Here is a 24,177-nt window from a genome sequence, read left to right as displayed (position 1 = left end):
ATATCAAATGTGTGGTAATTAAGTACAGCATTAACTAGTTTTAGGTTGGCTAATTTGTTTGAAATCTCAATTCCATGTTTTTTTTCATTTTTTCCAATGGAATATCAGTTCGATATCAAATGTATACAAATTGGATACAACATTAATTAGTTTTAGGTTGGCTAGTACACATAATTAATGTTATGAAATTATAATTCATTAACTTAAAAGACAAAATAAATCAAAAAACATGAGTTTGTCACAATAAAACAATCAAATAAAAATAAAAATAAATTATGTCTTTTTTTCCAGCAGGGTAATTTAAACATGTCTTCCTGTTGTGTCCTTCTCGACGACATGTACTGCACGTAACATTAGACCTCTTGAACTTCACACCAACAATCCCTTTCCAATGTTCAAGTTGTGGTCTTCCTACATTTTTTTTTTGAACCAGTCGACAATAATTTATGCTCCGACACTTTTTGAATTGAATATTTTTCTGTTCCATCATAAATTATTATGTCGGTATTACAGGATACACAAGTATAAAAAACTTTTATACATATGTTATATCAATATAAGAATTTCATATCATTTTATGCATACTTTTATACCTATTTCATGTCAAAAGTAAACACTGATTCATGCAAAAAATAATACAAATCATACAATTTATAACTGGCAATTATCTTTTATTAAATAAACAGTATACCAATTTCATCCCACTATTATGCACAATTTCAACCAATATAATGCCAAAAATAGAAATTGAATCATACCAGATTCACGCCATAAAAATTATAAATTTTCATACAAATTTGATCTTACTATTATACCAATTTCATACAAAATTTACGTCAATTTTTATACCAGAACCATACCAAAAAAAAAAAATACTTCTAACAATTAATTGTCATTTATTAGTTAAATAGTTTACGAAATTCATTTCAATATAATGCCAAAATCGTACCAACATGGTATAACCAGTATACCAATTTCAAAAAAAAATTATGTAATTTTTTTAACCAGAAACATACAAAAAAAAATGAATGTTCATACCAAAATCTATACCAATTTCAAACAAATTTTATGTAATGTTCATACGCCATAATTAAAACTATTATACACAAACAAAATTTGAATAATTTTTTAAGTAACCAGTATACACAATTCATTCAAATCTAAGTCTAAAATTGTACAGAAAAGTGGTAGGACCAGTATACCAATTAGAACAAAAATTCTATGTAATTTATTTTTTACCAGAAACCAGAAATTAAAAAAAATTATGTCAAAATCTTTTGCATTTTCAAACAAATATTATGTAATCTAATAAAAAAGTGTTCATACAAAAAAGTCACAATTAAATTCTATTATACACAACCAAAATTTGAAAACTTCCTTTCAGTATCATTATTCTTAATTTTTTTTTTTACGCTTGAGTTGTATAACAATACAGATAAAAAATCACAAAGAACACCAACCTAAAGAATCCATCTACCACCATGTTTTATTAATATTGATAAGAAGCAGTCTATTACAACAGAAATGAAGATTATTGAATAAAAATCAACTGAAACTAGTTGTGACTGACGACAAATTACAGAAAAAATTGAGAGAGATAAACGTTTGAAAAAAAATATTTATTTTTTGAATGGAATTTAACTGATTTGAGTAAAAAAAGGAAAATAAATATTCCTTTTTTATGAATCTCCTAATTTTATGGCACATATTAATTATCATTAAAGAATTTAAAATTAATACTAACATATCCATAATTATGACTAAAAAAAAGAAAATCTGCTTTTTGAATTACTGTTAACTGATTGAGTAAAAAAAGGAAAACAAATATTCATAATTTGTTTTGAATTTTCTAAATTTATGGCAATTATTAATTATCCTTAATGTATTCAAATTAATTACTATAACTTTATCGATTTTTTACTTTTTAATAATTTTTTTAAATCATTTTTTACTATTATTTTAAAACTATTTTTTTTTTTTTATAAATTGTTACAACCTGAAATTTTTTATTGTTACAAATTGAAAGTATTATTATACTGTCATAATTTGAAAATATTAGTCTTATATATGTCATTTATAAAATTTTCACAACTAGAATATATCTAAGTAGTTAACTCCTAAACTAGTGGAATTTAGATAAGTTTCACATTATTTTATGCAAAATTTTAAAAAAATAAAAATGAAACAATTATAGTCTTTAACCAACACCCAAATAACTTGTGTGAATGACCTAAAATAATTCACCAATTCCTCGACGTTGATTACTTCACCAATTCACTTCTCTGTAATTTTCTAAGAAAAACAGTGGTAAAATGAGTGGCCATTTTCGCCGACGCCGTTTCGTGTATCAGTACAGTAGGTATGATTTTTCAAGTCTTTGATTGCCATTATTTTGAAGTTATTAATTGGGGATTTGCGATGCTTTTTTCCTTTTGTCTACTTTCTTCTAAGGATTTTCATAATGCAAAGTTAAAAATTGATTACTGTTTCATGTGCTCCATGCTCACTCTGTAATTAATTTATCACATAGCATTTTGTGTGTTTTGCGAGTTATTGAAAGAGAGCGCTGTCTACCCTATGCATATTCAAAAGAAAGAAATACTATGCTACTGTTACCATTTTAAGGAAAGTAATGACCTTTGAAAATTCTGCATCCTATCGTGGTTCCAGTACAGTTATGGTATCAGCATTCACGGACCCTTGGCTTTTACAAAATCCTTGCTGTGGTGAAGCATGTCCTCCGGTAAATGCAGGTTGTTTAGGAGTAGGTAGTTCAGCGATATCACTCGTGAGCATCGACAGAACTGTGGAGACATTTGGCCTATCTTCTGCATATTCTTGAACACATAATAATCCAATATGTACACATCTCACCATCTGTTTTTCGAAGCTTGAATCAAATATTTTGGGGTCTATCAATTTTATGATATTGTTTTCATTCCACAACTTCCATGCCTGAAGAACAAAGACATTGTCAAACAGCAAAAATATTATTTTCAGAAGTTCCATAATTTTTCTCCTCTATTTTTTTGGTTTGATGAGCTAGCAGAACATTAAAGCTTCATATATAGTTGCAAGAATGAACTTACATATGCAAGTAGAGTCAGTTCATCTTCATCATCATAAAAACTAGAGTTCTTCCTTCCACTGACAATTTCCAATATCAACACACCGAAGCTGTAGACATCTGATTTTTCTGAGAATCTTCCGTACATTGCATATTCAGGGGCCATGTAACCACTGCATAACATATTACACAGAAACTCAATGACTAATGATGGCAGTTCATCCATGAAAAAATGAAGGAAGAAATGCAAACATACTATGTGCCAACAACTCTTATAGTGCGTGCCTGGTCTTGATTGCCTCCAAAAATCCTCGCCATGCCAAAATCCGAAATCTTTGGGTTTAGGTATTCATCCAACAGGATATTGCTTGCCTTCAGATCTCTATGAATAATTCGTAGTCTTGAGTCTCTGTGAAGGTAAAGGAGGCCTCGACCAGTTCCTTCAATAATGATGGTTCGTTTACTCCAATCAAGGAACTTTTCCTGGTGTGAACCTGAAAAGGTATCACCGAGAAATGTATGATGGATTTTGTTTCCTTAAAGAAATACAGCTTTCTTTTGATTCTGGAAGTACTTAAGTTGAAGGACAGGCAAAACCAATGAAAGAAAATTCTGCACTGACCAAAAAGATATGCATCTAAGCTTCTATTTGGCATGAAATCATAAACCAGCATCTTTTCCCCTCTCTCTGTGCAACAGCCAAGGAGTCTAACAAGATTACGATGTTGTAGTCTAGAAATCACAACGACCTCATTCATAAACTCCTGTAGCCCCTGACCAGAAGACTGTGAAAGCCTTTTTACTGCAATTTCTTGTCCATCTGGCAATTGTCCCTGCAGATAATTGATCTAATTTATTTTATATTGTGTTCATTTATCAGAACACTGCAGAGATGCATCAAGAAACATTACTTTGTAGACTGGACCAAAGCCTCCTTGCCCCAGCTTGCTAGCTGAGTGAAAACTGTCAGTGGCATTCGCTAACATGTCAAAGCTGTACAAGGTAATGTCTTCAATTTTGACTTGGTTGATGTCATCTTTACTCATTCCTTCTTGGTAAAATTTTGGAGATGCTTCTCTTAAGAGTGCTTCATTTTTCCTCTTCCTTTCTGGTTCAGAGTGGACATTCAGAAATCAAACCATTTGCAGAAAGAGAAGTTCTAGTTTGTCTTCTCAAAAATCTTATTTGATTAATTACCTCTGTGCTTAGCCAACATTTTCCAGAAAAGATATCCACATAAGATAACTGTTATTGAGCCTATTNATTTGAATATTAATTTGACCATGAAAATTCGAATTGAATTACAAGAGCAAATGTCCTCTCTCCGGACAAAACCAAATCTCTGGCAACCGCACACGGTGGACTTCATACACTAATCAAGTTAGATACCTTTGTTACCCCGGCAGTGCTGGGTCGTCCGCCCTGAGTTCGACGTATACTCTTGGTTTATCTCGTACTACTACTTTCAGGTAGAATATGCCGATTTAGAATTTACCCTAACTGGGTTAACCCATAGTGAGTGCAGTCCAATATATAAACTCCAATATTTGTGACCACTAATACTCAAAACTAAATTAAGATAGATTAGCTTATCCTGTGGTTTGCAGGCAATTACACAGTGGGGGTTTACCCACTGCGCACAAAGTGTTCACCACAGAGTGCTCACCCGAAGGACAAAGGCTGTGACAGAGGTTATAGCGATTGCGGGTTATCCTGGATTCAAAAAAAAAAATACTCAAAACTAAATTAAGTTAGATTAGCATAATATTTTAAAACTAAAATTTAGATATTTGAAAATTATGTAAAAAACTATTGTAAGCCGCAATTCTTCTCATATCAATATGGTAAAAATTACATGTTAAAATATTGATTAAAATTTATACAGTTTAACTCTAGAGAATCGAAACATGATAAATATTTTGTGGCAAAGGAGTACATTTTAAAATTTTGTTTTACATGAATGTTGTAGTATTTCAGTTTTGTTATCTTTCTTCATTTCTGTTCGTCTTTTTGACCCTTAAAACTCATTGTTTTGCCTATTTTGGCCCAAATCGGTAGTGGGACTTTTACCTTGGGCCGTATGACTGGTTTGTCCGGCCCAATCTAACTCCGTTTAAATTTATTAATTAGAATTAAATTTAGTAAATTTAAGGGTCGGAGAAAATTCTAGTAAGCTATCAAAAACTCTGTACTAGTATTTTAATTTTCTACTGCAACCAATGAAGTAAAATAGATACAAAATGTAAAATAATTGACCTTTTGCAAGTATAATGAAATATATAAGGGACTATAAAAGGTAAAATAATTAATTTTCTCCCTAATAAATAAAGTGTAGCTGGATATTGCCCAACAAAAGGTCATTTTTATGTAAATATACATGTAGTAGGGAAATGTACCATATAGTATGAACACTATGTTTTTTTCTTAATAAATAGGAGTAATTAAATGATTTTAAAGTTAGTAATTTTGGATAGAGGATAATCTAGTCAAACATACATGAAATAGTAACATATTTATTAAAATCCCATAAATAGAGTTTCTTGATAAAACATATGGAGTAATTAATTTTCTCTATTTTCAATTGATCACATATGTAGTATATTAACTAAAGCATTCCTTTTTTGCCTCCATTCCATGGATTCTTATTTCTTATATAGAAAATAGTCTATTTCTTAATAATGTCCCTTCTCCTATAAATAAGACCCTACAGCACTTGGTGTTAATCATTCCTTTTAACAATTTATAAAAGAAAAAATGGCCAACTTTGTCCTCCTTACAAGTCACTCAATCTTAGTTATTGTTTTTACTTGTTCTTCAGCAATGAGAGTCCTCGATGAGACACCCGTAGACCCAAATGATCCTAACATTGTGGGGATCGCATAATTTGCCATAGACGAGCCCAACAAGGAGGCTCAAACCAACTTTAAACTTGTAAAAGTGAATGCAAGAGGAATTGAAGTAATTCCCGATGGTACCGTTTATCAACTGAATCTCAAGTTTTCACGACCCGTCTTGTGGCGGTTCTTGTGGATCCAGATGGTTCCAAAGAACTTATGTCTTTTGAGTGATTTTTTCTCTTTTACTATTTAATTTGTATACAATTATCTAGAAACACTTATACTCGAAGCATTTGTATGAAATTATTATTTGAATTAAGCATTTTATCTGGCACTATTGATTCGTTCGGCCATATTATAGATGAGTGGTGATTTTTCGTTTTGAATAAATCATATTGAGATTATAAAAATTAAATGTCATGTTATCTCAATCTTCTATTTTGAGAGTTTCCAAGCCCCACATGCGAGAACAATATAGTATATGTACTAAATATTATAACTAAATCATGTTGGTAGTATTTTTGTTTTTAGGGGTAAAATTCAGCATATTAAGTACGGTATTTGATTATCAATTTTTTTAATTTCACATAATTAATATATGCATAAATTATGAAAAAATTTATACATGAAACTATATAATTAGACATATTGATCATTACCATATATACCATCATTATCCATATTTTCAGAATATTACTATATTACCACTAATTAAGAGTTTACTATTATATATTGAGGAAGATATAATTGGATACATGTATTTTTGCTACTAGATAGAGTAAAATAGGGAGAGAGATGAACGAGATTTATTATGTATCCTAATACATTGGAGAGTGGCGAGTGATATGGGAGAGAGGTGAAGGAGGCGAACCAATTTTTTATGTATACAAAATATATGTGAATCTACTTGGATACAATGTATCTCGAACAATTTACACCTAATTTTTGCCCATGCATTCAGAAATACATGTATCTGGATGTTTCTTAGTGCACCAAAATTGGGGGTAACACACATAATATTACAAACTAAAATATATCTAAGTAATTAACTTCTAAATTAGTGAGATTTAGGTAAGTTTCACATTATTTTATGCAAAATTTAAAAAAAATGAAACAATTAGTCTTTAACCAACACCCAAATAACTTATGTGAATGACCTAAAATTTTCCTCAACATTGATTAATTCACCAATTCACTTCTCTGTAAATTTCTAAGAAAAACAGTGGTAAAACGAGTGGCCATTTTTCGCCGACGCTGTTTCGTGTATCAGTACAGTAGGTATGAATTTTCAAGTCTTCGATTGCCATTATTTAAACTTGTTAATTGGGGATTTGCGATTCTTTTTTCCTTTTGTCTACTTTCTTTCTAAGGATTTTCATAATGCAAAGTTAAAAATTGATCAACTGTTTCATGTTCTCCTTGCTCACCTGTAATTAATTCATCACATAGCTAGTGCACTTTTACCTCTTTTGTGTGTTTTGCGAGTTATTGCAAAGGAGCGTGTTTTAGCCTATGCACATTCAAAAGAAAGAAATACTATGCTACTGTTACCATTTTAAGGAAAGTAATGATCTTTGCCTGCCTGTTGAAAACTCTGCATCCTATCGTGGTTCCAATACAGTTATGGTATCAGCATTCACGGACCCTTGGCTTTTAGAAGATACTTGCTGTGGTGAAGCATGTCCTCCGGTAAATGCAGGTTGTTTAGGAGTAGGTAGTTCAGCAATATCACTAGTGAGCATTGACAGAACTGTGGTGACATTTGGCCTATCTTCTGCATATTCTCGAACACATAATAATCCAATATGTACACATCTCACCATCAGTTTTTCAAAGCTTGAATAAAATATTTTGGGGTCTATCAATTTTATGATATTGTTTTCATTCCACAACTTCCATGCCTAATGAACAAAGACATTGTCAAACAGCAAAAATGTTATTTTCAGAAGTTCCATAATTTTTCTCTCTTTTTTTTTTAATGGTTTGATGATTAAGCAAAAACACTAAAGTTTCATACGTGCAAGAATTAACTTACATATGCAAGTAGAGTCAGTTCATCTTCATCATCATAAAAACTAGAGTTCTTCCTTCCACTGACAATTTCCAATATCAACACACCTAAGCTGTAGACATCTGATTTTTCTGAGAATCTTCCGTACATTGAATAGTCAGGGGCCATGTAACCACTGCATAACATATTACACAGAAACTCAATGACTAATGATGTCAGTTCATCCATGAAAAAATGAAGGAAGCAATGCAAACATACTATGTGCCAACAACTCGTATAGTGTTGGCCTGATCTTGATTGCCTCCAAAAATCCTCGCCGTGCCAAAATTTGAAATTTTTGGGTTTAGGTATTCATCCAACAGGATATTGCTTGCCTTCAGATCTCTATGAATAATTCATAGTCTTGAGTCTCTGTGAAGGTAAAGGAGGCCTCGACCAGTTCCTTCAATAATGATGGCTCGTTTACTCCAATCAAGGAACTTTTCCTGGTGTGAACTTGAAAAGGTATCACTGAGAAATGTATGATGGATTTTGTTTCCTTAAAGAAATACAGCTTTCTTTTGATTCTGGAAGTACTTAAGTTGAAGGACAGGCAAAACCAATGAAAGAAAATTCTGCACTGACCAAAAAGATATGCATCTAAGCTTCTATTTGGCATGAAATCATAAACCAGCATCTTTTCCCCTCTCTCTGTGCAACAGCCAAGGAGTCTAACAAGATTACGATGTTGTAGTCTAGAAATCACAACGACCTCATTCATAAACTCCTGTAGCCCCTGACCAGAAGACTGTGAAAGCCTTTTTACTGCAATTTCTTGTCCATCTGGCAATTGTCCCTGCAGATAATTGATCTAATTTATTTTATATTGTGTTCATTTATCAGAACACTGCAGAGATGCATCAAGAAACATTACTTTGTAGACTGGACCAAAGCCTCCTTGCCCCAGCTTGCTAGCTGAGTGAAAACTGTCAGTGGCATTCGCTAACATGTCAAAGCTGTACAAGGTAATGTCTTCAATTTTGACTTGGTTGATGTCATCTTTACTCATTCCTTCTTGGTAAAATTTTGGAGATGCTTCTCTTAAGAGTGCTTCATTTTTCCTCTTCCTTTCTGGTTCAGAGTGGACATTCAGAAATCAAACCATTTGCAGACAGAGAAGTTCTAGTTTGTCTTCTCAAAAATCTTATTTGATTAATTACCTCTGTGCTTAGCCAACATTTTCCAGAAAAGATATCCACATAAGATAACTGTTATTGAGCCTATTGAGACTGTGGTTGCAATAGCTGCTACAGAAATGTCTTTCTTGTCATTTGCAGCTGCAAACATGTATGAGCCATAGACAGTTCTTGAGCATATCTTTCTTTCCATGGAAGTGAAAGCACTAATTGAGATTTTTTTTTTGAAACTGGTAACTTTAGTCTATATATACACAGGTGTACTATAACAAAAGTGCAGTTCCCCTTCAAAAGTATTACAACTTACAGAATAAAACAGTCTTATCTAAACTGCTGCCTATAAGCAATCTAGCACATCAAAGATGTCTTCTGTCCTAGTTAATATATCTTGTTTACACAAAAAATAGAAAAGAGCTAAGCAATACACTAATTGAGAATTTGAGCCTACTTCGATGGTTTTATAGATTTTATTGGGAGTCTTGACCATATTCTTCAAAGACTAGAAGACTTTAAATTTCAACTCCTTGTTGTTCCAAAAAAAAAAAACAAGCTAAACAATTGAAAGCTTAAGATTGAATAGAAGTATGTTACCAAGTTCAGAGTAGGCAAGGCGAATGAACAAACTAGCCGCCCCATCCCTGGAGTATTCTTGAATATCAACTAAGCTTCTATTCCAATGCATACAACCTATGCCTCTGTAGTATGAATATGCAGTGCAGGAACAGTTACTCAAACAGTCACTCTCACAGTCTTCTTTTGCAGAGGGTACCGAAATTACAAAATCTGGCACTCCCATTGTCTGCAGCTTCAGAAACCCGTCCTGCTTGTCCTTCTCAATATCAGTTTTGTTCCTTTCACAGTCTAGTGCAGTACTTCTGATGCATCCACCAGACCAATCTCCTTTCTTCCATTCTCCATCATTTTTTGGTTTGAAACCTTGTATACAACTGTATATTAGAGAATTCATTGGATTACAGCTTCCATATGTCCCACACTTAGCATAAAAATCACACTATGTTCGGGGATTTGCCCATGTTACCACCCAATCCTTCTTACTTTGATCCCAAACCTTCTCCTGGTCAGACCCTGTTGAATTCAAGGAATAATAGAGTATCCTAGACTGATTTGGGTCTGAATAAGTTTGGTATGCTGTGCCAGTATTATCAATTACTAGGTCAATACCATAGAGATAGAAAGAATTCATTTCTGGTAATCCTATGTATATCTGTTTATTCCATGGACCACCCCGCCAGTAAGGAGAACTGTTTTTCCAAATAAGAAACTGAGGAATGTATTGATGTTGAATTCCAGCTGAAAAGCTCCCAACGGATGGATCATCAGGACTCCCCCATGAGTTCAGGAGAGTTGTTGTGTTAGTACGCTTATCAGTGCCCATTTTCATGAGCTGTAAGAGAGAATCCGTAGGATATTGAAAGCTTTCCCATAGAACTCTCCCATTTGAGTTGTCTTTCAAGACTAAGTTTCCAGAGTCCAAGAGCTGAGCTGTGGAATTCTTCATAGAGTTTGAACTACTGGATGACCAAATTATCTCTTTCTGTCCATTCAAGATGACAAGATTGCTATCTTCTGATATTGTGAGTATTCCACTAGAATCATGTAAAGGCCCATACTACAGTTGGTGTTGGTGATGGTAGGTTAAACATAATCCCTACATAACGTTTTGCAGAATTCCTGGGGCTAAAAAAATCCAGTTTAAATCTTTTGCCTCTAGAAAATACAGTTTCTGAGTCTCTCACAGGCTCACTACTGCTAATGGTGTCTGAAGTATTGGCACTGGAAAAAAACTACATAAAAACAATAGAGTAAAAGATGAAAAAGCATAGAGATGCTCATTCTAACTTCTTTTCTTCCAAAAGGTACAGTCTTATCATTTGAAGTGTAAGAGCTGAGAACCTCGAGGACGACCTTTCTTTTCCTTTAGTCAAATAAGGTTCTTGGATACTTATCTTTTTTATGTTCTCATCCGTTTACTTTTCAATTGGGTGTCAATTAATTGCTGGACCCATGTCTCAAATGATTTGTTAAGTGGCCATTTTGCTTCTACATCTACAGCTTACTATGTTTCTGAGTACTTCTTGTGCATTTGATACCTGCAATACTGAAAAATTACTTGGGCTGATATGTTTAGCTCTGAGAATATAAGGGCAGGATTTTGTATCATGTTGACAATTTCTGATGTGAATTTAATGGATTGTCCCTTTCCTACGGGTATTGACTCAATGACACACCAACCATCTCTACAAAATGTTTACGGGAAAAACAGTTTACTGTAGAAAATAGGCCTAATACCTAGTTAATCTGTGAACTCTTAGCCAAATCACTTCTACACACTCCCCAGCCATGGGAATCTCTTTACATACCAAACCTTTCCAAAGGTGTGACTTTTATGCACCACATTAACTACGTGGTGCGCGTGCTTAACCAAAATATTAAGCGTGTAACTTGTGAAAATTTTCTCAATTCCTATTCACACCTTAAAACCCCCAACAAAATAAACATCAATTTGGGATAAGAACTTAAACCTCATAGACTCAAATTCAAATCCGTATATATCTTTTTGAATTGTGATAATAGGTTGACATCGCTTATTCAAGTTTACTTTTGCTCAAGACATAGTGATAAGGGGCGGGGGGGAGGGGGGGGCATGAGTGGGGGCTAGTGCAATGTCATAGGGTAAAGTTGATAAAACGTGAGGTGAACAAGCTTTATGAATGTGGACTGTATTGTTTGGAGGGGTAAAAGCAAATTGCTAGGTAAAGAAGAATACCCCCACACAATTATTGAATTGTCATGTGCTAGCATGCTCCCACTAATATTTAGCTTTGTAAACCAGTACTCCATTATTTTTGATGGATATATACTGGCATCAAGAATCTTTTTCTCCCTGTCTCATCCTATCTTTGTGGTGACCACTATGTCTTCAGGCATGGAAGTTGTGGAATGAAAACATGATTGTGAAATTGGTAGACCCAAAAATGACCTGCAGTTTGAAAGGGAAATCTTGAGATGTGTGGTCAAGAATATGCAGAAGATAGACCAAAGTTATGCACAATACTGATATTTCTGATTTACAAAATCCTGAACNAATTCAGATCCGTATATATCTATTTGACTTGTGATAATAAGTTGACATCGCTTATTCAAGTTTACTTTTGCTTAAGACATAGTGATAAGGGGGGAAGGGGGGCGTGAGTGGGGGATGGTGCAATGTCATAGGCTAAAGTTGATAAAACGTGACGTGAACAAGCTTTATGAATGTGAACTGTATTGTTTGGAGGGGTAAAAGCAAATTGCTAGGTAAATAAGAATATCCCCACACAATTATTGAATCGTCATGTGCTAGCATGCTACCACTAATCTTTAGCTTTGTAAACCAGTACTCCATTATATTTGATGGATATATACTGGCATCAAGAATCTTTTTCTCCCTGTCTCATCCTATCTTTGTGGTGACCACTATGTCTTCAGGCATGGAAGTTGTGGAATGAAAACATGATTGTGAAATTGGTAGACCCATAAATGACCTGCAGTTTGAAAGGGAAATCTTGAGATGTGTGGTCAAGAATATGCAGAAGATAGACCAAAGTTATGCACAATACTGATATTTCTGATTTACAAAATCCTGAACCATACAGGACCTTATATTTGAGGCAAGTCATTTTCACTCATTTGGAGAAAAATATTTTCAACATTCAAGGTGTCTGAACATTTTATATAATACCAATTCTCAAATAAATCCCATCATTCATCATTTGACAGGATTAGGAAAAAGAAAAATCTCTGATTTTCGGAGAGATTAAAAAAAAAGGGACAAGAGGGATGAAAAACAAAAATCTGTTATAGACTAGATGTTTACCACTGAGCTTGTAGCTAAATTCCTTCTACACACCTTTCAGTCACGAAAACCACTCTAAGCACCAATTTTTTTTTCTAACAGTGTCTAATAGAACCACCTTTTCTCCAAAAGTATATGTCACACATGAATGATAACATGACACGTACCAACAAGTATTGTGCTGGAATGGATAGGATCCCTCCACCCTTAAACACGGTCTTGGGTTCGAGACATGGGTATGAAAAAAATCATATTAGAAGGCACTTCCCCCTTAAATGGGCCTTACCTTACAAATTTGGATTCATGGGGGCCCAATGCAGGTATCATACACCGGCAGGAAACAAAGAAAAGATAACATGACACATGTCACTAACTTAAAGAAAAAAAATAAATTAAAATTACAATTATACCCCTCATCTCTGCCAAGGGTTCTCTGCCATACACCTTAGCTCAATGCTTCCTTCAAACATTTTGAAAATCAAACCTTTTCTATAGCTCAAATACCTCTATCCTCCATCAGATATGGTGAAAGATCAAAATTTCAAGGAGAAGGTTCCAAGAGTGAGTCTCAATGCAGTTGTCGGCAGAGTCTTTGTTGTCTACCACCATAATTTCTGATATGTTTTTGGGCATTACGACAAACTGCCTCCTAACTAGGTTATCCGCCAGTATCTGTTCTAAACCTCCGTCGTTGGCTTCTCAATTTTCTATTCACTGTGGCATGAAATGCCCAAGAGGGAAGACACCAACTATGAAGGGAGACCCAAATTCAGTAGGATATGTGGTCGATGAATGGAGGTGGTTTAAGGTTTTGTTGATACTTTATCTTCAGATGGGCAAAGTTCTTCCACGGATTCACCATTTGAAATTTATGGATTTTGAACTGCCATCCAACTCACAGCTGGTCTTAGTTAATTGGTTAGCAATTAAATATTAATACATAATTATAACATTTCCTAATACAAATATACTAAGCAAAATTACTAGGTTGCCAAACCCGTAAGGAGTACTCTACCTCAGCCCCTGCTGAAGAGCAAAGGCATTTTTCTGAGAATCTTCCTTCCTTCCATTGCATGTTCAGGAACCATGTAACCACAGAATCACATAATAATGTTGAATGGTTACTTGTTGTCTTCATAAACCATGAAATAGGGAGAAAGATAAACCTGATCTTGGTTGTCAGGAAAATCCTTGCCATGCCAAAATCTAAAATCTTTGCATTCAGTTGTTCATCCAGTAAAATGCTGACCATATGAAATTATGAATAATCTCTAAATCTTACCTTGTGAAGGCAAAAATTCCTTGATCGATTCCCTCAATGATTATCACACATTGACTCTAAACATTGGACTCTTTCTCTTTAGGGTGCGAGCTTGGAAGGAGTTAATTCCTCAAAAAGTCACTCAAGTTAAGAAAATTTTCTAGCATAATTACATTTCTCTAGTATAGAACAATTAAATCACTCAACTAATTCATTGTTCCTCAAAATATAATACCAACCGGCATAACTATTTTCATGCACCGAAAATCTGACTTGGCATCCCATAAATTTTTAAATGGTTTCTTTATTTTCTTTGTTGGACCAAAACCCATTTAATTAAACAAAAAAATCCAACAAATAAGCTCTTCAATTTAAGCAAATCTCACCTATTTAGTGAAAACTTAACTAGTAAACCTCGCCCATATTTAAGCCCCATCCCATGTTTTTTTTCTCCTCTTTTACTCGTCATCTTCCCTTTTCAATTGGGTTCCAAGAAACCAATTAGTCCCTTTCTCCATCTCTGGTGCTCCACTTTAACAGAACAACTTGCAAGAACATATTACATGTATAGTGCTGTAGTACTTTCATTCTTGTCATCATCTTGATTTCTATTTTATGTTGTTGCATATAGCATAACATTTGACCATAGGAATGAGCCAATCAGCACTTAAACAGTAGTAATAACATTGCTGCTGCTTTCCTTTTTTTGTTGCTCAGAATTGGATGGAAAACAAAGAACTTTGGGCCTTAGACTTCAAGATTGATCGTACTCATAATAAACAAAAGATAACTATTTGATATAATGTTGATCATAGTTTTAAGTGTAATGTATAAATTATAGTTTTCACTAGGATTTTTCATTACATTTTTGGGGAAGACATCAGAAAAAGAATACTGCTACAGTTACGATTTTAATGAAAGTAATGATCTTTGCCTGCCTGTTGAAAACTTTGGATCCTATCGTGGTTCCAATACAGTTATGGTATCAGCATTCACGGAACCTTCTCTTTTAGAAGATCCCGGCTGTGGTGAAGCATGTCCTCCGGTAAAAGCAGGTTGTTTAGGAGTAGGTAGTTCAGCGTTATCACTAGTGATCATTGATAGAACTGTGGAGACATTTGGCCTATCTTCTGCATATTCTTGAACACATAATAATCCAATATGTACACATCTCACAACCTCTTTTTCGAAGTTTGAATCAAATATTTTGGGGTCTATCAATTTTACAATATTGTTTTCATTCCACAACTTCCATGCCTGAAGAACAGAGACATTGTCAAACAGCAAAAATAATATTTTCGGAAGTTTCATAATTTTTCTCCTTTTTTTTTTTGGTTTGATGAGTAAGCAAAACCATTTAAGTTCCATAGTTGCAAGAAGGAACTTACATATGCAAGTAGAGTCAGTTCATCTTCATCATCAGAAAAACTAGAGTTCTTCCTTCCACTAACAATTTCCAATAACAACACACCGAAGCTGTAGACATCTGATTTTTCTGAGAATCTTCCATGCATTGCATATTCAGGGGCCATGTAACCACTGCATAACATATTAAAAAAGAAACTCAATGACAAATGATTCCAGTTCATCCATGAGAAAATGAAGGAAGCAGTACAAACTTACTATGTTCCAACAACTCTTATAGTGTTGGCCTGATCTTGATTGCCTCCAAAGATCCTCGCCGTGCCAAAATCCGAAATTTTTGGGTTTAGGTATTCATCCAACAGGATGTTGCTTGCCTTCAGATCTCTATGAATAATTCATAGTCTTGAGTTTCTGTGAAGGTAAAGGAGGCCTCGACCAGTTCCTTCAATAATGATAAATTTTTGGGTTTAGGTATTCATCCAACAGGACGTTGCTTGCCTTCAGATCTCTATGAATAATTCATAGTCTTGAGTCTCTGTGAAGGTAAAGGAGGCCTCGACCAGTTCCTTCAATAATGATAGCTCATTTACTCCAATCAAGGAACTTTTCCTGGTGTGAACCTGAAAAGTGATCACCAAGAAATGTATGATGGATTTTGTTTCCTTAAGGAAATACAGTTTTCTTATGAGTCTAAATGTACTTAAGTTGAAGGACAGGCAAAACCAATGAAAGAAAGTTCTGCACTGACCAAAAAGATATGCATCTAAGCTTCTATTTGGCATGAAATCATAAACCAACATCTTTTCCCCTCTCTCTGTGCAACAGCCGAGGAGTCTAACAAGATTACGATGTTGTAGTCTAGAAATCACGACGACCTCATTCATAAACTCCTGTAGCCCCTGACTAGAAAACTGTGAAAGCCTTTTTACTGCAATTTCTTGTCCATCTGGCAATTTCCCCTGCAGATAATTGATCAAATTTATTTTATATTGTGTACATTTTTCAGAACACTGCAGAGATGCATCAAGAAACATTACTTTGTAGACTGGACCAAAGCCTCCTTGCCCCAGCTTGCTAGCTGAGTGAAAACTGTCAGTGGCATTTGCTAACATGTCAAAGCTGTACAAGGTGATGTCTTCAATTTTGACTTGGTTGATGTCATCTTTAATCATGCCTTCTTGGTAAAATTTTGGAGATGCTTCTCTTAAGAATGCTTCATTTTTCCTCTTCCTTTCTGGTTTAGAGTGGACATTCAGAAATCAAACAAGTTTTAGACATAGAAGTTCTAGTTTGTGTTATCGAAAATCTCATTTGATTAATTACCTTTGTGGTTAGCCAACAATTTCCTGAAAAGATATCCACATAAGATAACTGTTATTGAGCCTATTGAGACAGTGATTGCAATAGCTGCTACAGGAACGTCTTTCTTTTCATTTGCAGCTGCAAAACATGTATGAGCGCCATAAACAGTTCTTGAGCATATCTTTCTTTCCATGGAAGTGAAAGCACTATATGAGAATTTGAGACTACTTCGATGGTATTGTAGATTTTTACTATGAGTTTCTTGGTTAATATTCTTCAAATATTATAAGACTTCTAATTTCAACTCTTGTTGTTCCAAGAAAATAAGCTAAACAACTGAAAGATTAAGGTTAAAAGAAGTATGTTACCAAGTTCGGAGTAGGCAAGGCGAATGAACAAATCAGCCGCCCCCTCCATGGAGTATTCTTGAATATCAATTAAGGTTCTATTCCAATGCATACAACCTATGCCTGAGTAGTATGAATATGCCGTGCAGAAACAGTTATTCAAACAGTCACTCTCACAATCTTCTTTCGCTGAGGATGCCCAAATTACAAAATCTGGCACTCCCATTGTCTGCAGCTTCAAAAACCCGTCCTGCTTTCCCTTCTCAACATCATTTCTGTTCCTTTCACAGTGTAGTGCAGTCGTTCTGATGCATCCACCGGACCAATCTCCTTTCTCCCATTCTCCTTCATGTTTTGGTTTAAAACCTTGTATACAACTGCATATTGGAGAATTCTTTGGATTACAGCTTCCAAATGTCCCGCACTTAGCATAAAAATCACACTCAGTGCGGGGAATTGCCCATGTTACCACCCAATCCTTCTTACTTTGATCCCAAACTTTCTCCTGATAAGACCCTGTTGAATTCAAGGAATAATAGAATATCAAAGACTGATTTCCATGGGAAAAAGTTAGGTATGTGTTGCCAGCATTATCAGCAAAGAAGTCATAACCAGAGCGGTAGGAAGATTTCATTTCTGGTATTCCAATATAGTTCTGTTTATTCCATGGACTACTACGCCAGTAAGGAGCGGTGTTATTCCAAATAAAAGCCTGGGGGATGTATTGAAGTTGAATTCCAACTGAGAAACTCCCAACAGATGGATCATCAGGACTTCTCCATGATTTCAGGAGAGATGCTGTGTTAGTACTATTATATATGCCTATTCTCATGAGCTGTAAGAAAGAATCTGTAGGATATTGAAAGCTTTCCCATATAACTCTTCCATTTGAGCTGTCTTTCAAGACTAAGTTGCCAGTATCCAAGAGCTGAGCAGTGGAATTCTTCATGGGTTTGAAATACTGGATGACCAAATTAACTCCTTCTGTCCATTCAAGATTACAAGATTGCCATCATCTGATATTGTGAATATTCCGCTAGAATCATTTATAGGCTTGTCTCTGTTAGCTACCCATACTGCAGTTGGTGTTGGTGATGGTAGATTAAACATAATCCCTACATAACGATTTGCAGAATTCCCTGGGCTGAAAAGTCCCAGTTTAAATCTTTTGCCACTGGAAAATACAGTTTCCGAGTCCCTGACGGGTTCGCTACTGGTAATGATGTCTGAAGCATTGGCACCAGAAAAAACTACATAAAAGCAACAGAGAAAAACAAGAAATGATCGATATAAGCTCATACCGATTTCTTTTCTGCCCAAAGGTTCAGTCTTATCATTTGAAATGTAATATGAGAACTTCAACAATGGCCTTATTTAGCAACGAAAATAGATTTTTGATGATATATTTCTCTTCAGTTTACTTGTCAACCGGGTATCAACTAATTGTTAAACCCATGTTTCAAATGATTTCTTCTAAGGCTTACTGTATTTCGGAATAGTTTTGAGCATTTGGTACCTTTGATACTGCAAAATTTCTTGGGCTGATGTGACTTTAGCTCTAAGAATAGAAGTGGGGATTTATTTTGCGTCACGTTGAATTTGATGGGTCATCTCCTTTCCTACGGGATTGCTTATTGACTCAATGAAACACCAACTGTATCTTCAAAATTCTGGAAGATATTTTATGGGGGGAAAAGGCTTACTAAAGAAAATATCATTCAGGAATGTGGTTTCTCATCCATGTACAATCTCTTAAGATGGTGATATGTATCAGGTTTTTATTTTCCTCCGAAGCTCAGAGGTTTTTGTTTTTCCTATCTCTTTTCAACTTGTTGAGTACTGGCATCTATTTGAGAATTAGTATTCTATAAAATGTTTTGTTACCTTGAATTGTCGAAAATACTTTTCTGTAAATGAGTGATAATGACTTGCCTCACATATAAAGTCTCGTAAATATAGGTTGTTAAATGATTTGGTAGATGAGAAGTCTTGGTAGTGAGCATAGACAAAACCATGGACATATCTGGTCTTATCTATTCTTCTGCTTTTCCTTGACAACATAATAGTCCAACATATGACCATTTCAAAATTTCCCTTTCAAACTGCAGGTCTATTATTATCTTGGGCTCTACTAATTTGACAATCTTGTTTTCATTCCAGAACTCCCATGCCTTAAGAGCAAAGGCGTTAACAAAATAATAACAAATTGATCTACCTAAAGTTGACATTTCATTCTCCATAACTGTAAGCATCTGATTTTTCTGAGTAACTTCCTTCCATTTGCCTGTTCAGGCACCATATAACCACAGCATCATATGATAATTTTGAATGGTTGCTTATTGTCTTATTTTAGGCAATAAAATAGAGAGAATGGTACAAGAACTTATTTTATCCAACAACCCCACTCCTTTTTCTCCTTTTAAACCATGAACTAGAGAGAATGATACACCTAATGTTGGTTGTTTTAGGGTTAGTTGTTCATCCAATAAAATGTTGCTTACATTCAAATCTCTATGAAAAATCTTAAGTCTGAACTTTTGTGAAGGTAAAGTTCATCTGTCAATCCCTTCGATCATCTCCAATCATGTGACTCTTCCTCTTTAGAGTGTGAACTTGAAAGTACATTAATAAATAAAAAAGACTGAAATTAATAATTTCAAATCAAATTATCAGTTCGAGAAGCATCCGATTTTCTTTTGGCATATCTTCATAGACCAGTAGTTTCTTCTCCAAATTCCTAAACAAGTTAGGGTCGGCTATATGAATCCTCATTTGTTCATTCATTTAAGTCCAAATCATACCATCATCATACTAAAATTGTGGAAACACCAAGATTTTTTTTTCATGCTACTTGGTAACAACATTGAGTATGAACTCTTCCCTTCTTCTTGCTTATATATGGGTTTTGTAACCAAACAATGGTGTTTCAATTTTCTATTTATTTATTAATTGGGGTCCTTTTTAAGGTGGGTGCTGAGCATAAAAGAAATTTGTATTTTGAACTCCAAATTCAGATATGGAATACCCTTTGGTAACGGAACTAACTTGTTAATCTCATGACTGAAATTCTCACTGCTAAAGAACTCAGCTTCGTTTAAACTTTGGAAAAATTATAAAAATTCCACCTTTTAGTTTACTTATTACCATTATCCCCTATAAGTTTTACAAATTTTCAAAATTCCTCATTTTTGCGCATCAGATTAGTGTATCTTGCGCATCAGATTAATGTATCTCGCGCATCAGATTAATGTATCACCGCTTATATTATTGTATCTCGCGCATCAGATTAATGTATCAGCGCTTATATTATTGTATTTCGCGCATCAGATTAGTGTATTATGTATAAAATGTACATCATATTGTATATCATATATAAAATGTAATGTATCTTACTTAACAATTAATGTATCTCACATTTTCGTGCATCAGATTATTGTATCTCGCGCATCAGATTAATGTATCAACGCTTATATTATGGTATCTCGCGCATCAGATTAGTGTATCATGTATAAAATGTAATGTATCTTACTTAACGATTAATGTATCTCGCGCATCAGATTAATGTATCAGTGCTTAAATTAATGTATCCATTTGAGAGATTTCTGTAATTATAAACTTTTAAGGGATAGATTGTAATTTTGTCTTAAAAGTATACGATTTTTGTAATTTGCCCATTATAGGAAATGAATAAGATATACACATACATCAAAATTATAACATCTCTATCGTGCTTCCATTATAGTAATGCCAACTTCGTTCACAGAGACTTGAATNACGATTAATGTATCTCACATTTTCGCGCATCAGATTAGTGTATCTCGCGCATCAGATTAATGTATCAGCGCTTATATTATTGTATCTCGCGCATCAGATTAGTGTATCATGTATAAAATGTAATGTATCTTACTTAACGATTAATGTATCAGTGTTTATATTATTGTATCCGTTTGAGAGATTTCTGTAATTATAAACTTTTAAGGGATAAATTGTAATTTTGTCTTAAAAGTATGTGATTTCTGTAATTTGCCCATTATAGGAAATGAATAAGATATACACATACATCAAAATTATAACATCTCTATCGTGCTTCCATTATAGTAATGCCAACTTCGTTCACAGAGACTTGAATTCTAGAGGAGCCTTTTCGGAAGAGGTCGGTTTTGTTGTAAATGCAGGTTGTTTAGGACTTGGTAAATCATCAATTTCCCGGGTGAGCATAGACAAAACTGTGGAGACATTTGGCCTGTCTTCTGCATATTCTTGTACGCATAATAGTCCTACATGGACACATCTTTGAATCTTTTTTTTGAGCCGCAGTTCAATTATCTTGAGGTCAACCAATTCGACAATTTTGTTTTCGTTCCACAACTTCCATGCCTGAAGAGCAAGCGTATTGACTATGAAAAGTTGATATTTCATATGAAGTGGAGCTTAATTTTCATAAAAAACTTACCCATGCTAGAAGGCTTAATGCAAACTCCACGCAATTAATACGTATATATTATGGAAAACCTTTAAACTCTAACCAACACCCAAATAACTTGTGTGAATGACCTAAAAGCTAAAATAGTGCAGACTTAACTTATTGCTCTTTAATTTCTCCGTCATTTCCCCAATATTGATTAATTCACCAATTCGCTTCTATGTAATTTTCTAAGTCTCTCGTTAAATAGAAAGTTCCTCATTGAATAGAAAGATTTTTTTAGTTTAATTTCTTCTTTTATATTGAATCATCCTTTATTCAGCTAGTAAAGAATTAGTAAAAGAGAGTTGCCTCACGTACATGAAAAATTGTATCAAATATATGTGACTCCTCATAAAAGGAGTTGAAGGTGGTAATCCGTTCACCTTCTACCTAAGATTTTAAAAGTGGAAGTCATTAGAAAAGGGTAAAATAAAAATTCCTCCCTTCTCTTCTCTTCTCTTCTTTTTTGAGCGAGGGTCTACCTATAAAGACAAAAATAAAATTTGTGTACATTTTATTCTTCTCCAATCTATTTATGGAATTAAATTGATATTATTATTATTATTATTATTAATAATAATAATAATAATATCTTGTGCCATGTTGATCTTTAATTGATTGCATCCCAACATTATATCAAACCATAGTCAAACTGATTGAACACTTTTTAAAAAAAAATTGTGTAACACTCCCAAAAATATTTTTTTAATTAGAAATGATGAACCTAAATGGTAGAGGAAAAACATGACAACGTTGAATCGAGAACTCTGCAATATATAAATTGTCAAAATTTACCACTGGATGGGAATTTTCCTGAGAAACAGATGATCATCATCTATTTCTGGAAAAAATTAAAGATTTTTTTGGAAATTTATAAGATATGTCCGTTCTTTATTCCTTGATAGATGGTCAGAATTTCATCTAGGTTCCTATTGAGAGGTAGATCAAAAAGGTGGGGAAGCGCTCCCTATTAAAGATCTTTTATATTCATAGCTCGAATCCTAAACCTCTGATTTAGGGAGGAGCAACCTCATCCACTACACCACATAATTTGATAGTAAATGATTAGTAAGCTATTTTAGGGTAGAGTTGATAAGGGTAAAGTAGTCATTGAACAATGGAATTGGTTCGAAAGTTGGTTAAATCCCTTTCTCAATTCAGTTAGTTTCCATTAGGGATTTGATTTGAAGTCCCAATTCACTTTAGTGCTAAAATTGACCGGTAATACCGGAATTACAAGAGCAAATGCCGTCTCTCCGGACATAACCAAATCTCCGGCAACCGCACACGGTGGACTTCACTCAGCGATCAAGTTAGATACCCTTATTACCCCGGCAGTTCTGGGTCGTCCCCCCTGAGTTCAACGTATCAGGTAGAATATGCCGATTTAGAATTTACCCTAACTGGGTTAGTGAGTGCAGTCCAATATATAAACTCCAATATTTGTGACGACTAATACTCAAAAAAACAAAATTAAGTTAGATTAGCTTAATATTTTAAAATTAGAATTTAGATATCTGAAGATTATACAAAAAATTATTGTAAGCCGCAATACTTCTCATATTAATATGGTAAAAATTACATATTAAAGTATTGACTAAAGTTCATATAGTCTGAAAGCAAAACATGACAAATATTTCGGAGCGAGGAAGTACATTTTAAAAATTTGTTTAACATGAATGCCGTAGTATTTCAGTTTTGTTATCATTCTGCATTTCTGTTAATCTTTTTGACCCTATAATTAATTGTTGGTTTATCCTATTTTGGCCCAAATCCGTAGTGGGACTCCTACATTGGGCCGTATAACTGATCTGTCCAGCCCAATCTAACTCCGTTTAAATTTATTAATTAGAATTAAATTTAGTAAATTTAAGTGTCGGAGAGAATTCTAGTACGCTATCAAAAAACTTACTGCTATACTAGTATTTTAATTTTCTACTGCTACCNTCTAACTTCAAAATAGTCCACCCCCTCCCCCACGATTATTCATCATCATGTTTAAAAAACCCATTGAAACTCCTCGAAAGAGTCCCAGATTTGATGAAACTTCAATTGATGATGTTCATGCTCCATCGTTCAATATATTATCCCAAACACCCCCGTCTAAAACTATTGAAATTCCAGCGACCGGTGATTCCTCTCGATCGAAGAATCAAAAAGATAAAAATAATGAAGCAAAGGAAAGTGTGATTCCGGCAAATCAAAAGAGGAAGAAGAGAAAGGGGAAAACACTTGTTGAAATCCCTCCTGATTCTGATTCCGATTTGGATTTTGTTAGTCAAACAAAAAAGAAAAAAAAAAGAAAAAAACAACAAATGTTGAAGTTGCTCAAACATCAAAACCATCTACAAGAAGAAGGAATTGGAATTACCAAAATACAAAAAACCCAAAAAAGTTGTAAGGGTAAGTACTTTATTAAATTTAGGGAAAAGGGTCAAATATGCCCCTAAACTATTCGAAAAGATCTAGATATACCCCCCCCCCCCCCCCC

At 34.2% G+C, this 24,177-nt stretch overlaps 3 protein-coding genes and 1 long non-coding RNA gene across 9 annotated transcripts in view; 1 reads left to right on the top strand and 3 right to left on the bottom strand.

The window, feature by feature from the left end:
* Positions 1-2,632: 2,632 nt before the first annotated feature.
* On the bottom strand, positions 2,633-4,322 carry LOC125849470 (G-type lectin S-receptor-like serine/threonine-protein kinase At1g11330). The gene is made up of 6 exons (XM_049529556.1): positions 4,265-4,322; positions 3,979-4,175; positions 3,690-3,900; positions 3,324-3,561; positions 3,090-3,240; positions 2,633-2,955 (listed from the first exon to the last, which is right to left on the bottom strand). Exons 1-6 carry the CDS (start codon positions 4,281-4,283, stop codon positions 2,656-2,658), a joined length of 1,116 nt encoding a protein of 371 aa, XP_049385513.1. The 5' UTR covers positions 4,284-4,322; the 3' UTR covers positions 2,633-2,655.
* Positions 4,323-7,296: 2,974 nt separating this feature from the next.
* Positions 7,297-24,177, bottom strand: part of LOC125849468 (G-type lectin S-receptor-like serine/threonine-protein kinase At1g11300) — a 30,518-nt gene continuing 13,637 nt past the window's right edge. The window contains exons 6-8 of one of the 6 annotated variants that reach the window (XM_049529549.1): positions 15,679-15,746; positions 7,940-8,022; positions 7,487-7,805 (exon numbers count right to left, since the gene is read on the bottom strand). In XM_049529549.1, coding sequence (XP_049385506.1) covers positions 7,506-7,805; positions 7,940-8,022; positions 15,679-15,746 — 451 coding nt within the window. In that variant the 3' untranslated portion in view covers positions 7,487-7,505. Of the gene's footprint in view, positions 7,429-7,486; positions 7,806-7,939; positions 8,023-15,029; positions 15,465-15,595; positions 15,747-15,830; positions 15,874-24,177 lie in introns of those variants that run through there. The other 5 variants (XM_049529553.1, XM_049529550.1, XR_007444642.1 and 2 more) reach the window with 5 other exon arrangements.
* LOC125849471 (G-type lectin S-receptor-like serine/threonine-protein kinase At1g11330) lies at positions 9,920-11,505 on the bottom strand. The gene has a single exon (XM_049529557.1). It carries the CDS (start codon positions 10,607-10,609, stop codon positions 10,103-10,105), a length of 507 nt encoding a protein of 168 aa, XP_049385514.1. The 5' UTR covers positions 10,610-11,505; the 3' UTR covers positions 9,920-10,102.
* Positions 17,227-24,177, top strand: part of LOC125849472 (uncharacterized) — a 19,093-nt gene continuing 12,142 nt past the window's right edge. The window contains exon 1 of the long non-coding RNA XR_007444643.1: positions 17,227-17,316. This is a non-coding gene — a long non-coding RNA (uncharacterized LOC125849472). The remainder of the gene's footprint in view (positions 17,317-24,177) is intronic.

The sequence above is a fragment of the Solanum stenotomum genome, chromosome 12 (assembly GCF_019186545.1).
Source record: "Solanum stenotomum isolate F172 chromosome 12, ASM1918654v1, whole genome shotgun sequence".
Lineage (NCBI taxonomy): Eukaryota > Viridiplantae > Streptophyta > Magnoliopsida > Solanales > Solanaceae > Solanum > Solanum stenotomum.
Note: the sequence above shows the minus strand (reverse complement) of the source record. Positions and strands in the feature narration are given on the sequence as shown.